The sequence below is a fragment of the Megachile rotundata genome, chromosome 7 (genome assembly GCF_050947335.1).
Source record: "Megachile rotundata isolate GNS110a chromosome 7, iyMegRotu1, whole genome shotgun sequence".
NCBI lineage: Eukaryota > Metazoa > Arthropoda > Insecta > Hymenoptera > Megachilidae > Megachile > Megachile rotundata.
Window position 1 is genome coordinate 10,710,023 of NC_134989.1, and position 16,883 is coordinate 10,726,905.

Sequence of the window (16,883 nt, forward strand, 5' to 3'; positions counted from 1 at the left end):
GATATATTTTATATTGCATAACTACATCAGAGTGCAACAAAGTAAACTGTGAATCTCCACTTAAATGCTCCATATTTGGAAACATTCTGTAACAAGAAATAAATCACCCCGACAAAATCAGTAAAAGTCGATCGGACACGTTTGTGTATACTTTATTTACGTAAGATGATACATTTTTAATTAGTCGACTGGAAGGAATTACATGACTGGTGAGATCGCAGAATCAGCGGTTCGAATCGGGAACAACCCATTACGTTAATATTCGTATGAATGACAGAAAACACCGAGCCCGGGGCTGGCCAAAGATCCGTTTGCTGCTGAGTCCCATAATTTATTATAATACCGCGATTATCGTTGACGTAATCGGCAATTATACATACCTGGGTATTGATCAAAATTTACGTGTACCACTCGTTATCCTTCTGTAACATCGATCGTGTTGAATTTATCGTCGCGATCGTTCTGATATACAAGAAATTCGACATCGGGAAATATTACATATGAGATACCTCACCTGCAGGAGATTCAAATTAACAGTCATTAAGAAACATTTTATTAAAAAAAGGTTGTTCAGCAAATATTAATTTTCAAGAAACTTTGTTAAACACGAAATAATTAATTATTATGAATATCAGTAATCAATAATCAATAATCAGTAATCAATAATCAATAATCAATAATCAATAATCAGAAATCAATAATCAATAATCAATAATCAATAATCAATAATCAATAATCAATAATCAATAATCAATAATCAATAATCAATAATCAATAATCAATAATCAATAATCAATAATCAATAATCAATAATCAATAATCAATAATCAATAATCAATAATCAATAATCAATAATCAATAATCAATAATCAATAATCAATAATCAATAATCAATAATCAATAATCAATAATCAATAATCAATAATCAATAATCAATAATCAATAATCAATAATCAATAATCAATAATCAATAATCAATAATCAATAATCAATAATCAATAATCAACAATCAATAATCAATAATCAATAATCAATAATCAATAATCAATAATCAATTATGAATAATGAATAATCAATAATCAATAATCAATAATCAATAATCAATAATCAATAATCAATAATCAATAATCAATAATCAATAATCAATAATCAATAATCAATAATCAATAATCAATAATCAATAATCAATAATCAATAATCAATAATCAATCAATTTTGAACGTCATTTACCTTGTTATTTGTAATCAATACTATTCGATGTAAGATATTAAACTTTTTCAGTGTAATTTTTAATATTTGCTTCACAACTGTCTTTTGTCTTATTTGTCTTACAATTGTAATTTATTTTATTTGTCCCATGATCATACTTTATTTTATATTTGGCTTATGATTACATTTTATCATATTTGTCTTATGAGCCTACTTCATTTTATTTGTCTTATCATTGCACTTTGTCTAACTTGTTTAATGATTATATTGTATTTAATTTGTCTAATGATTACATTTTATCATATTTGTCTTATGAGCCTACTTCATTTTATTTATCTTATCATTGCACTTTGTCTAACTTGTTTAATGATCATATTTTATTTAATTTGTCTAATGATTACACTTTGTCTAATTTGTCTCATGATTGTAGTTTGTCTAATTTGTCTGATGACTCCAGTTCTAACTTGTCTCATGATTGTAGCCTGTCTAATATGTCTCATGATTGTAGCTTGTCTAATCTGTCTCATGATTATACTTTGTCTAATTCGTCTCACGATTATACTTCATCCAATTTGTCCGATCACAGTCTGTTCCATTCGTACCCGGTCTAATTCGCGATCTAAATTCACCGTGAAAAATAAATTTGAATCAGTCTGGTCGGCGTAGAGGGAGTGTGAAAGGGAGCGAAGCGAAATAAAAGAAAGATTGGTTCGCTCCGGCGAACTAGATCGATCCGCGTGTCTAGGAGTTGTGTTGCTTGCGCAGCCTGTGCGCACATCTTTGTACACCTGTACACGTGTGTCAGGGAAAACATGATTCTCCCGTGGTAGCGGGATCCTCTCACACCGGCTGCATCGAGATGCAAGATTGCGCAGAACGCATGTGACTCGGCTAAGTCATATGACTTGGAGAGAAAGTCGATCCTCCTCGCGGGCACGAGCTAGAATGCGGCTTCTTGTCGAGTGGTTGTTACGATCAGGGTCGGTCATCCCGTCAGATGATCGAACAGGATTCTGTAATTTAAGAATGATCGATTGGAGACGATTGTACCCGGGAGCTTTGGATAATTGATTCTGTACACTCCCTAAGACATCAAGACATTGGAGATGATGTCATTTGCATGTTTGTTGTCTGGGAATATTTTGTCGTACTAGTAATTTGAGAAGTTGGTAATTTGTAGATTTATGTAGGTTAATTTAGTAGCTTTTGTACTGTTTTATTTTTTTATTGGGCATACTGGGTTAGTTTACTGTATTAGCTTCTGGGTTAGGTTTTAGTATTTTGTTAGGTCTCTGTATCTATATATACAGTGGTGCTACAGCACATTACTATGGTGCTATAGTACTTTACAGTGATCTACAGTATTATTATACTATAACATTATTTTATTTTACTATTTTACAATTCTATAATGTGTAATATATTTTTGGTACTTTCACTGGTCAATACTGAGTTATTATACTGTCATTCTACTACTCTGTTATGTCTCTGTACCTACATATTTCTCTGTGGTACTACAGCACATCAGTATGGTGCTACAGTACATCACTATGGTCATGCTGTATTATTATACTATACCATTATGTTATTTTACTATTTTACAATTCTATAATGGATAATATATTTTTGGTGCTTTCACTAGTCAATACTGGGCTATTACATTGTCATTCTACTCCATTTTGTTATGTCTCTGTATCTATATATTTTACTGTGGTGCCATATAACTGTGATCTACTGTATTATTATACTATATTATCTTTTCTTACTATTTTACAATTGTGCAATGTGTAATATGTTTTTGGTACATTCACTGATTAATATTGGGTTATTATACTGTTATTCTACTACATTTTGCTATACGTCTGTATCCACATATGTCACTATGGTGCCACATTACTGTGATCTACTGTATTATTACACTGTATTATTCTTTTTACTATTTTACAATTGTGCAATGTGTAATATATTTTTGGTACATTCACTGATTAATATTGGGTTATTATACTGTTATTCTACTACATTTTGCTATACGTCTGTATCCACATATCTCACTATGGTGCCACATCATTGTGATCTACTGTATTATTACACTATAACATTTACTGTCTATTTTATTTTACTGTCTCACAGTTGTACAATGTATAATTCATTTTTAGTACTAACAATATAAGTACAAATTTTAAGCTACATTTCACCCTCTGTATAAAAATTAAATTAACATTGATATCACTATGAATAACCTAATATTTGAACAGCATCTCTATAACATTTACTGTCTGTTTTATTTTATTGTCTCACAGTCGTACAATGTATAATTAATTTTTAGTACTAACTATATAAGTACAAATTTTAAGCTACATTTCACCCTCTGTATAAAAATTAAATTACCATTGATATCACTACGAGTAACCTAATATTTGAACGACATCTCTATAACATTTACTGTCCGTTTTATTTTACTGTCTCACAATTTTACAATGTGTAATTCATTTTTAGTCTAACTATATAAGTTCCAATTTTTAATCGCTTTTACTATACGCTGCTACTATTTGCGTCATAAATAAAGCAAGTTTGATACAGCTAGACAGTAACATATAACATAATTTGCCAAGTTGCTCCAAATCAGTTGTATCTCGATCGCTTTCGCTACCCGCCATTGTTCAGAGCTTTCTCTTCGTCGCGCAAAAAGGGGACCGACACAGGGTGTATTTATCGATTCATCGAACGATAAATATCTAAACGGTTCGTCTCTCGAGACTGGTCTCGAGCTTATGTATTCGCAAACGGGAGCGAACGCTTCGAATCAACGAATAGGAACGGGGAAGGAGTAATCGGCAGATATCCCGGAGAGAAAAAGAGAGAAGGGAATTTTAGTACACGCAGAGTTGCGTATTCTGACCTAGTTTTTATGTAGATTTCAAACAGAACGGCTTTCAATTTTCTCTATACTCTTTTATTGACTCTTGAATCTCTTTGGGATGTGATTTTTCGCGTTCGAGATTTTTACTCTTTGAGGAATTTATTTTCTTTTTTGCAATTTGTGGTTTTGGGGGAGGTGTGACTTTAGTGGTTTTGTTAGGTTAGCTTTGGTGTTTCACTATTCACTGTTTTACTATGCAAATTGTTCTACTTTTTCATTGTAATACTATTTCAATAATTTCAGAAATTTGAAGAATTTATTTTCTTTTTTGCAGTTTGTGATTTCGAGGGAGGTGTGACTTTTGGTGGTTTAGTTAGGTTAGGTTTGATATTTCACTATTCACTGTTTTACTATACAAATTGTTCTACTTTTTCATTGCAATACTATTTCAATAATTTCAGGAGTTTGAGGAATTTATTTTCTTTTTTGCAGTTTTGTATGGTTTTGAGGGAGGTGTGACTTTTTAGGTTAGGTTTAGTGTTTTACTATTCACTGTTTTACTATACAAATTGTTCTACGTTTTCATTGTAATACTATTTCAATATTTCAGTGTCCACTATTTCACTCTGTTAATATTCCATTATATAACTATACTATTATTTCATTTTTCTTTCATTCTGCTATTTCACCACTTTACTATATCACTGTCCTACTACTACAGATCTCCTCTCTATTATTTTGTCATTATTCACAACTTCATTATAGAACCATTTCACTATTTAATTATATTTTATTATTATTTTATGACTTCCATCAATTCTAACCTTACCTAATCTTCATATTTGATTATATATCACTTGAATTTAGATGTCAATAATTGTCTACTGATTACAAGTAATTTACAGTAATAGTACAGTTTAATTCTAAATACTGAAACAGTGAATATTTATAAGAAACCAGTTTGTGTGAATTTCTTTTTACACTCCTGCAGAGTGTTTACCTTCAGACGTGTCCTCGACTTCTAGCAGCAGAATGTTGCAACATCTGGAATGAAATTCCGCCTTTGCACGCAAGATAATATTTTGTTGTCTATCGGCTAGAAATAGAATATTGCCGATCCCTTTTCTCACGATCAGACCCTTTCAACCGAATTAATTGGATCATTGTCGGAGACATTCGAAACTTGCTTTAATAAATATCGTATTTATTTGTTATTTGAATATAGAACATATTCTTTCTGATAAATATATTTATTAGTTATTTTAATGTAGAACATATTACTTCTGATAAATATATTTATTAGTTATTTGAACGTATTATTTCTGATGAACATCATATTTATTATTTATTTCAATATAGAATTGTTAACTTCTTCTTTGAAAATATTAATTTCTTGCAATTGGAAAAATTAAGGAATATGGTGATATAATTTTTAAACTTGTACGATTAATTAGTACGAAATGATTTCATTTTATGATTATTCATAGGCTTGGTAATATCAAACATCATCGAGCTGGAGCCAGGTCTGCGACCAATGTTTCACGGAACTTTCGTTCTTTTGCATACCTCACTGCGTGATTCACAGTAGGCGAGTCCAGTTTGTATATCCTGTATCGCCTGTATCCTGTTGTGTCCATTGTTCGACGTCCTGTTAGTGGTCAACTGATAGGATATTTTTGGACCACTACAGTAACCTACAAAATTATTACGCGTTTAGTAATTCGTTCACTAATATTTCTTTCATCAACAAATTTCTACATTTCTAGATTCTGTAATTGATTTCCAAATTTTGAAATTTTCTTATTTGGAAATTTTCCAATTTTTATGTTTAGGAATTCTTAAATTCTCAAATTCCAAACTTCCAAAATTCCAAAATTCCAAAATTCCAAAATTTCAAAATTCCAAAATTCCAAAATTCCAAAATTCCAAAATTCCAAATTCCCAAAATCCAAAAAACTTCAAAATCCCAAATTCCAAATTCCAAATTCCAAATTCTCCAAATTCCAAATTTCTCAAATTCCAAATTCCCCAAATTCCAAATTCTCCAAATTCCAAATTCTCCAAATTCCAAATTCCCCAAATTCCAAGTTCCCCAAATTCCAAATTCTCCAAATTCCAAATTCCCCAAATTCCAAGTTCCCCAAATTCCAAGTTCCCCAAATTCCAAATTCCCCTAATTCCAAATTCCCCAAATTCTAAATTCCTCAAATTCCAAATTCTCCAGATCCCAAGTCCTCCAATTCCAAATTCCCCAAATTCCAAGTCCTCAAATTCCAAATTCCCTAGATCTCAAATTCCCCAAATTCCAAATCCCCCAAATACCAAATTTCCTGAATTCCAAATTCCCCAAATTCCAAACTCCTGAAATTCCAAATTCCCCAGATCCCAAGTCCTCCAATTCCAAATTCCCCAGATCCCAAGTCCTCCAATTCCAAATTCCCTAGATCTCAAATTTCCCAAATTCCAAATCCTTCAAATACCAAATTCCCTCATTTCGAACCTCCCCAGATCCTAAATTCCTCAATTTGCTAATTTTCTAAATTCCCAATTTCACAATTTCCCAATTTCCCAAATTCCCAAATTCTCAAATTCCAAAATTCCAAAATTCCCAAATTCTCAAGTTTCAAAATTCCAAATTCCCAAAATCCCAAAATCTAAAATTGAAATTTGCAAATTTCTCATTCACAAACTCTGAAATTGTCATACATAAAATTTCAAATGTTCCCTACCCCCAATCCCGAATTTTTTAAACTCCCTATTAGACCCCATAACACCCTCTCCAATCATTCGCGTACAGTGTAAATTCATTCAGCATGGAAATTCAATGATAATCGAACAACGATTGAAATTCGCTCGCACAGCCTTAAACGTTGTTCACCGGTAGTAAATTTAGATCGGCTAGACGTTCCATCCGTACAATAACGGGGGGTCATTTCTATTCTCCCACGCGGACAGCATCGACGCTACGAGAGCACCGGGGTCTCTGTTTTATCGGAGGTGTGCTCCATTGTACGGCAGGGTGCCAATACAACGGAAATACGGTGAAAAGGGAAGAGTTTTCTGTCCTTTCGTTCGAGATTTATCGACGTTTCAGTGCCGCGGTGTTCGCTCTAATTAATGGCGGCCACCTTTTACGGTGTTAATCCTCGTTTCGTGTAATTCGGCCGGCGGCGCTCATTGTGCGCGCGCGCGCATGCAGAAAGTGAGAGGACATACGCTCCTCTCGTAATAGCTTGCCTGAGATCACTTTCACAACGGGAGCAAGGTCTTATATTTTTCACCTGGGTCTTTCGTCGGTTACTTTCGTAGTTAGAGGGTGGGAGATTCTTGCGAGAAATTCGAAGGGACATGTCCCTTGGCTAAACTCCCATGACTGTTGAAAGTTAACGACACGCGAACTGTTGAGAACTGTTTCACATTTTTAATATGTCAGGTTCTTTTCTTATGTTGTATGTTAGTCGTGTAGAGGGATGTTTGTATTGTGAATAAAAGGACGTGGTCTTTTAAAAGTTACACTGATCAAATATGAATAACATGGGGCACACAATTTTTGTTCTATAAATAGGAAGGTTTTGAAAGAATTAAAAAAGGTTTTTTGTTAGTTTGTAGCTTGATTTTATGATGTTCATAGAGGGTTGACTGTATTGTGATGAGTTTGAAAGAATCTTTAGACAAAAGTTTCTTGATTGCATTGATAAAATTTATAAGGACAGGTACATAAATAATTAACAAATTTTAATAATTCATATTAAAAATAATTTCAGAAATATTTTATTTGTTCAAGTTCTTGTATTGCTGCATTTCATGATGTTCATAGGGGGTTGACTGTATTGCAAGGAATTTGAAAGAATCTTTAGGTAAAAGTTACTTGATTACGTTGATAAAATTTATAAGGATAGGTACATAAATAATTAACAAATTTTAATAATTCATATTAAAAATAATTTCGGAAATATTTTATTTGTTCAAGTTCTTGTATTGCTTCATTTCATGATGTTTATAGAAGGTTGACTGTATTGTGATGAATTTGAAAGAATCTTTAGACAAAAGTTTCTTGATTACATTGATAAAATTTATAAGGACAGGTACATAAATAATTAACAAATTTTAATAATGCATATTGAAAATAATTTCAGAAATATTTTATTTGTTCAAGTTCTTGTATTGCTGCATTTCATGATGTTCGTAGGGGGTTGATTGTATTGTGATGAATTTGAAAGAATCTTTAGGTAAATGTTACTTGATTAAATTAATAAAATGTATATGAACATTAGGAACATAACTACAAAATTTTAATAATGCATTTTAAAAATAATTACAGAAAGGTTTTATTTAATGAAATTGTTGTATTGCTTGATTTCATGATGTTCATAGGGGGTGTACTTATTGTGATGAATTTAAATGTGCAGTACTTTGATAAAATTTGCAAGATAAAATTGGTCAAAGTTAACAATATTAGGTGCAAGAATTGTAATATTTTATTAGTAAACTGATTGTGAGAAATATTTTCAAGACAACGAGTTTGAAGTACCAGTCACCAGCGACCCCTATACTAAGAGTACAAAATAGAAATCTTCGTTACCATGCTTCGGATAACAACGTACGTGACGCCATCTTACGTATGAGTTCATAACATGTTAAGACTCCTAAAAAATGTATCAACCGAATAAAACTTGTCAAAAATAGAATTTATTATAGCAAAGCAGAATATAGAAATACAGAGGACTTATTGATTGTACTATGTTAGTGATAAAATCATAATACAATGTTCTGAAAGAAATAGTACAATACTTTATTAGTTATGAAATATTTAATAAGTCATACGATCATTGTTAATAATAAAATCATGATACAATATTCTGAAAGAAACAATACAATACTTTGTTAGTATTGGAATACTTAGTAAGTCATACAAGTATTGTTAGTAACAAAATCATGATACAATATTCTGAAAGAAACAATACAATACTTTGTTAGTATTGGAATACTTAGTAAGTCATACAAGTATTGTTAGTAACAAGATCATAATATAATACATCATTAACCATAACACAAATCAAAGGAACAATAAAATACATTTTGTTAGTAATAGTATGACTTACACTTAGTAGCACAGCATGACACTTGGTCAGACAATTCTGCAGTAAAAAGGCAAAAATAAAATATTGTAATAATATAAAATTGAGGAAGAAACATTTTGATGCACAATTTCATGGTTGCATTGATGATGATGCTGGCGAAGCTGGTGATGCTGGCGAAGTCATTGATCCTGGTGAAGTCGACGCTCCTGGTGAAGCAGATGATGCTGGAGAAGTCGACGATTCTGCTGAAGTAGATGATGCTGCCGTAGTCGACGATGGCGTTGATGATGATGGTGAACTCCCCACTGATGGCGCAGTAGATGACGCAGTTGAAGTTGTTGATGACGACGTAGAAGTACTAGGTTCTGCTCCTTTCGTCGTACTTCCATGAGGCAAATATAATTCCGGACATTTTATGGCACAGGCAAGATTTGTCAAATATTGCGACGTTTCTGAAGAGCCACAAGTAGAATTGCAAAAGGACTTTCGTATCGGATCAAGAAGATCAAAGCCGAATCTTGGAGAACGTTCGTTGAATTCTTCTTTTGAAAGCTCCTGTTGAAATGAGAAATTTTTTGAATCACATTTTTCGAAGATACTTACTTAACAAAATGAGGAAATTTTTTAATTTTGAAAATTATGAAAAGTTGGTGATAGAAATAGATAGTAAATTTTTAATTTGTTAGAGGAAGTATTCTTATAATTTATAAAGTCTTGTTATTATAATTATGTCTACTGTTAGGTTAGGTTAGATGTTTAATAGAAATATTGTACGTATCATGAATGAGAAATATTTTACTTGACAATAATTTAGTTCTACCATTCATTTTAAATTATATACAGATTAACATAATGGTTAATATAAATAAACACAAATTGTTAATTTATCTATAAGAAAAGAACTTTCCCTTCAGCAATAAAATTGTCTCAAAACAAACTAAAAATCAGCAGTAAAATAGAAATCATATTTCATGAAATATAATATATCCAAACAAAATTTTTTCTTCAGCAACAAAAAAGTCTCAAAATAAAATAAATATCAGCAGTAAAATAGAAATCATATTTCAAAAAATATAATATATCCAAAAAAAATTTTTTCTTCAGCAACAAAATTGTCTCAAAATAAACTAAAAATCAGCAGTAAAATAGAAATCATATTTCATGAAGTACAACATATCCAAAAATTATATTTACAAAAGTATACAATAAATTTCAGAAAGAAAAGCAAAGTTTCTTGAAGAAGATTTGAAAGCGATTATTAAGTGTGTTAAATTTAGAACAGTATTCGTGTGAGGAAGTTTTGAAAATGTCACGGAAACTATGGCAAGTCTAACCTGTGACCAAACAGATCCGATCAATATGAGCAAAGCAATCCATGCGGTAAAGCGCGACATAACGAACTCACTGTGAAGCTGATTAGTCGACGAGTGACACGAACAGCATTTTCTCGCAAAATTTCCCTTCCGACTTATATACAAACACTCCGGAGACCCTGAATCGTTAAAAATTCTTGCTTGACCTACTCCTGCTGTTCCTCATTTTCTATAACACCTCCTTGAAAATCATGGTTACCCCTACCATAACGTAACACATATTTCTTATCGGTATGCTTTGTTCCAGCAAAATTTTATGCAAAATCGACGATGACGATGACTGACTGATTAAATTGTATGATAAATTGTGTGTATGATGTATTGTAGGGAGTTTGATTATGTAATTGGAGTACTATGACTAATTAAATTATGTAATATAGCTGCATGTGATATAAGGTGACTTTTATATTGTAGTAGATTGTCAGTTCAATGTGTAGTATGGTGTAATTTTCAGGTATAATGTATTGTAATAGTGATGTAGTGGCAAATTTTTAAATTTCTAGATCATCAAATTTATGAATTTATAAATTCTCAAATTTTTCGGTATTCTAGTTCACAAGTTTTTAAATCTGCAAATCACCAAATTGTAAAATTTCTAAATTTCTAAATTTCCAAATCCACAAATTCCTAAATTCCCAAATTTCCAAATTTCCAAATTCCAAAATTTCCAAATTCTCAAATTTCCAAATTCTCAAATTTCCAAATCCCCAAATTCCTAAATTCCCAAATTTCCAAATCCCCCAATTTCCAAATCCTCAAATTTCCAAATCGTCAGATTTCCAAATCCTTCAATTTCCAATTCTCAAATTTCCAAACCCACAAATTTCCAAATCCCTAAATTTCCAAATCCCCTAATTTCCAAATCTCCCAATTTCCAAATCCTCAAATTTTCAAATTCTCAAATTTCCAAATCCACAAATTTCCAAATCGTCAAATTTCCAAATCCTTCAATTTCCAATTCTCAAATTTCCAAACCCACAAATTTCCAAATCCCTAAATTTCCAAATCTCCCAATTTCCAAATCCCCCAATTTCCAAATCCTCAAATTTCCAAATCGTCAAATTTCCAAATCCTTCAATTTCCAATTCTCAAATTTCCAAACCCACAAATTTCCAAATCCCTAAATTTCCAAATCCCCTAATTTCCAAATCTCCCAATTTCCAAATCCTCAAATTTCCAAGTTCCCAAATTTCCAAATCTTCAAATTTCCAAATCCCCCAATTTCCAAATTCTCAAATTTCCAAATCCCCCAATTTCCAAATCCTCAAATTTCCAAATCCCTACATTCCTAAATTTACAAGTTGCCAAATCTTCAAATTTCCAAATTTCCCAATTTCCCAATTTCCAAATCCTCAAATTTCCAAATTTCCCAATTTCCAAATCCTCAAATTTCCAAATCCCCCAATTTCCAAATCCTCAAATTTCCAAATCCCTAAATTCCTAAATTTACAAGTTGCCAAATCTTCAAATTTCCAAATCCCCTAATTTCCAAATCCTCAAATTTCCAAATTTCCAAATCCCCGAGTCCCTAAATTTCCAAAGTTACAAACCCTTAAATTTCCAAATCCCCAAATTTCCAAATCCTCAAATTTACAATTTTGTTAACTCTTCATATCCCCAAATCCCTAAATCCTTAAAAATATTCCCAGTATAATCTAACCTAACCTCAATACATAACCTAACCTCAGTATGTAACCTAACCTCAATACACAACCTAACCTCAACATACAACCCAACCTCAACAAAACATAACCTCAAAATACGACTCCCAGCCACTAAAACCCCCTACCAAAAATAAAACTTCACTTTCTAAAAAAGAATTTTAAAGAAGCATTATCAGAAGCGTAATAACATTGAATGTATTTTAATTAATGATTAAAGCAAAGTCGTGTGGTTCATGGTGGGTTATTTTCTTGGTCTGGTGTAATTTGCATAAATTAAAACGTTCGTGCGTGACCGAAGAATGAAGAAAAGAATTGTGGAGTCGATAAATCGGTGTGTCGTGTGTCATTGTCGTACGACAGATCGAAATCCATTATATTTCTGTGTTCTCTGGTCACGTTGTGTTAATTATCATATCAAAAGCACGAACATTGTGTTATTTTTCATGCTACGCCTTAAATGTATGCAACCTGCTTTGCATCCGTGCGCTGCTGTGATAGTTAATTCTATAGTGTCTTGGTTGAAGTTAAATCGTTTATGAAAGCGAAATATCAAGCTTTCAGTTTGTTGTTTTTGAAGCTTGCTTTTTTAATACTATATATTGGTTTTATGTTTTTTTAACGAATTTTACAAATTATAGAATTGCATTATGGTTGGTTTGTTGTTAGGTTAGAAGGAAAATATCAAGTTTGATAATTTTACAATTTTCTTTTGAATTATTAGAAATTTTCGTAGCAATTGATACTCAATTTTCAAAATTTTTTTAAAGTAAGTTAAAAGAATTGAATTTAATTATATTAATTTAAAAAATTTTTTAATTTTAAAGCTTGCAGGTTAGGTTATTATAAATTGCAAAAATACATTTTCTTACTTTCAATATCACAAAATTAAAAAATTCTCAAAAATCTCAATATTCTAAAATTTTGAAGTTGTGATATTTGAAAAATCTTGAGATTAAAAAATTTCTGAGTGTGAATTTTCAAAGTCTACAAAATTTTGAAATCTCAAAGTTCTATACTTCTAAAGTTGCAAAATCTTAGATTTCCAAATATTCTAAATATTCCAAATATCCCAAATATCTCAAATATGTCAAATGTGTCAAATATTCAACATATCACAGCCATTCTAATTACTCCAAATATCTTACATATTCCAAATATCTAACATATCACTCCAAATACCCCAAATATCCCACATATTCCAGTTATCCAATATATCACCCTAAATACCCCAAATATCCAATATATCACCCTAAATACCCCAAATATCCAATATATCACAACTATGTCAAATACCTCAAATACCTTAAGTATCCCAAATGTCCCAAATTTCCAAATCTCCCAATTTCCAATTCCCCTAATTTCCAATTCCTCAAATTTCCAAATCCCCAAATTCCTAAATTTCCAAATTTATAAACCCTTAAATTTCCAAATCCCCCAATTTCCAAATCCTCAAATTTCCAAATCCCTAAATTCCTAAATTTACAAGTTCTCAAATCTTCAAATTTCCAAATTTCCCAATTTCCAAATCCTCAAATTTCCAAATTCCCAAATTCCCAAATTTCCAAATCTTCAAATTTCCAAATCCCCTAATTTACAAATTTCCAAATCCCCGAGTTCCTAAATTTCCAAATTTATAAACCCTTAAATTTCCAAATCCCCCAATTTCCAAATCCTCAAATTTCCAAATCCCTAAATTCCTAAATTTACAAGTTCTCAAATCTTCAAATTTCCAAATTTCCCAATTTCCAAATCCTCAAATTTCCAAATTCCCAAATTCCCAAATTTCCAAATCTTCAAATTCCCAAACCCCCCAATTTCCAAATCCCCACATTCCTAAATTTACAAATTGACAAACCATATCCAAATACCCCAAATATCGTAAACACCCTAAGTATCCCAAATATCCCAAATATCCCAAATATCCCAAGTATCCCAAGTATCTCAAAAACCCCAAATATCCCAAATACCCTAAATATCCCAAATACTCCAAAAATCCCAAATATCCAAAACTGAACTGCAACCTTCACACCTCCACCCATGATATCAACATATAAACAGTGATTGATAGGTAATCCCTCCCTAACCGATGACATTTTCCCATTGCACGAAACATTTCTTTTCGTCCAAATACAAACTGGATGACAGAGTTTCAAGAGTGCATGTAAGGTGTTGATCATATCCAAGTTGTGCTTATGACCTTTCACGCAGGACTGCTTAAAGTTACGTCAATGGTGTGCATTGTTCGAGAGAGCTGACTGGTTGGAAGGCGATAGACACCACGTGATCTTGCTACCAATGACGCCGGGGAATACCAACGGGTCGATAACAATGAAACCGACAACCAAGCCTCGGGAATATTCTCTTGTTGCCTTGGTCCACCGCCCTCGCTTTTCCATTCTTCATTCTTTTTCTTTAACACGAACCTCTTGTCTACTAGCCTCGTTAATTTATTCTTCTTTCGACATCTGCCATCGTCAAATTTTAGGTTGACTCTATTTTATGACAGTGGTTGATTACCTTTTGTGATTTAATTATATTCTCTTTAAAGTATGAATCAATCTAGAATTTTTAATTTAAGTGTCTATTTGGGTCTGGCTTTTATTACGGATCAATAACTCTGTATCGACATAGGGTTCACTGGTTTTAAATTATATATTTTATTTTATATTTTATGTAGCTGTGTTAATGTGACGAAGATATAGTTGTAGAGTATTATGTTAAAGTAATTAATCGAGTAATTGTTACAATTATTGATGTTTTTAGAAACAGATTATCTTAGCATCGCTTCTTTACCAGCTGTCGGTAGTGGAGTGCATAAACGTATTGATCACTTCGCTATCAGTAATCTCTAATTAATTCAAAATTATTGCTCCACCAATCCCACCTGATTTACTCGAATATCGAACATTGCTCGAATATTAACTCTTGTTAAAATGCATTCTACATTTTCTGAAATCGCATCATTAAATCATCTAATAAATAAATGTAAATAAAAATATATAACTACGTGGATCTAAAGTACATATAATAATTTTTCTGATTAAATTGAATTTTTTGAACCGTCAGGAAATGTCATTGCGGAAGTCCCTCGATAATTAATTTGTTTTTGCTAGCCTCCTAGTAAATGGAAGATCATTATTCGTGAAAGTAATTGAACCCGTTATGAAACTCGTCTTTCAAGAAAGTAATCTAAGCGTAGTGGGGCTTTCGTAATTCTTGACTGAATCTCTAATTAGACCCGCATATGCCAATCGATCCTCCTTCAGTCACGCACAAGCTCGTGTTCTACTCGTGAGAGAGAACAGGGCAGATATTAGTCGACATTTAGATTGAACTTTTCAATATTCACGCGATTATCACCAGATTCCTGACAGAACTATCAATTTACTGAATTTTTTCAGATTCTAGGGATTTTTGCTTCGGGTAAACTGTTAGGATAAACTGTTTCGATTATCTACTGTCGGTAACATCAGCTGCATTTTCTTCACTAGTATATTTTCTTGTAAGAAATAATTTTTTAGGGCACTCATATTTATTTGACTTATTTTTTTATTAACACAGATTATTGTTACATTTCTTTGCAGTAAGTTACTATAGTTTCAGTATTACTCAGTTGGTAACATTTTTTTTCTTGGGAATCAGCAACGTTGAAATTTTGTGATCGTTGTAGAAAAGTGTGCTTCTCAGTATTCATGAGTTTATTTGATTACTGTTAGGTATTTGTGAGATGTGAGTTTCTAGGTTAGATCTTATTTGGGTCCATACGATCTTCATACGTTTCTGCTACGTCTCCCTGCGTTATCTCTAGGTCCCTATTTCCTTCAATCTCTACTTTAATTCTCTCAAAATATAATCATTTAAAGACACCTAAACAACTTAAAAACCTCAAAATTCTACTCTATACCATTCGTTCCAAACGTCATCACAAACGCTACCACATCCCAATGAATCATACGTCCATATCATGGAGTCCACATCGCGGTCTACATCGTGCACATCGTGGACCGTCGCTAACAGTCCTAGAACGGTAGAAAAGTATTCTGACTGATAACTAAAGGAGGATCTGGTTAATTAGCCGCACGGTTAGATAACGCTCTTTATCTAGATGGTGCGGAACGATCAGGTTGTGCAGCAGCGCAAACGTGCAGCAGGCCTGTGAGCCAGTCGACACTCGATTGGCGGAGGAGCGTACGGCCAGGAACGGAGGAGGCGAAAGCTTACGAGGGTCTGCCATAAGAGGCGAGGCGGTGAGAGGAGAGGCAGGTGGCCGGAGTTCTCGTTCTTTACAGAGAACTCCACCGGTAGTCGCCTCCTTGACGTTCCTCTGGGGGGTTTCAAGCTCGCGCGTGGGAGTAGAAGCTGATAGTAGCGTGGGGTGCATATCGAAGGGAAGATGAGAACGGGTGGCCGGGTGGGTGGTTGGTCGGTCGGTTAAGTGGTCGGAGGGAGAGACGACGGTTGTGCGAGAGCAAGGAGCGTGGAAAAGGGCGGTCGGGGAGGTTAGAAGGCCGACGGAGTGGGGTTGCCGAGGCGTGGGTGAGCGAAGGAACAACGAAGAAAGACGCGCAGAGTATGACACGTAGACGGTGGTAGAACCAGGCGGATAGGGAGGCTACAAAGTGGAATGGAAAAAGGAACGAAACGATCACGGGAGAGAAAGAGAGAAAGAGAGACGAATGAATGACTGAGGGTGTCA

The 16,883-nt window shown here is 32.9% G+C and overlaps 2 protein-coding genes across 3 annotated transcripts in view; one reads left to right on the top strand and one right to left on the bottom strand.

The window, feature by feature from the left end:
- Positions 1-16,883, top strand: part of Cep290 (Centrosomal protein 290kDa) — a 196,392-nt gene that overhangs the window by 78,204 nt on the left and 101,305 nt on the right. The window lies entirely within an intron of this gene.
- Positions 8,269-16,883, bottom strand: part of LOC105663423 (uncharacterized) — a 179,524-nt gene continuing 170,909 nt past the window's right edge. Inside the window, exons 1-2 of one of the 2 annotated variants that reach the window (XM_012292207.2) lie at positions 10,485-10,615; positions 8,284-9,705 (exon numbers count right to left, since the gene is read on the bottom strand). In XM_012292207.2, coding sequence (XP_012147597.2) covers positions 9,280-9,705; positions 10,485-10,544 — 486 coding nt within the window. In that variant the 5' untranslated portion in view covers positions 10,545-10,615 and the 3' untranslated portion in view covers positions 8,284-9,279. Of the gene's footprint in view, positions 9,706-10,484; positions 10,616-16,883 lie in introns of those variants that run through there. The other variant, XM_076533621.1, reaches the window with a different exon arrangement.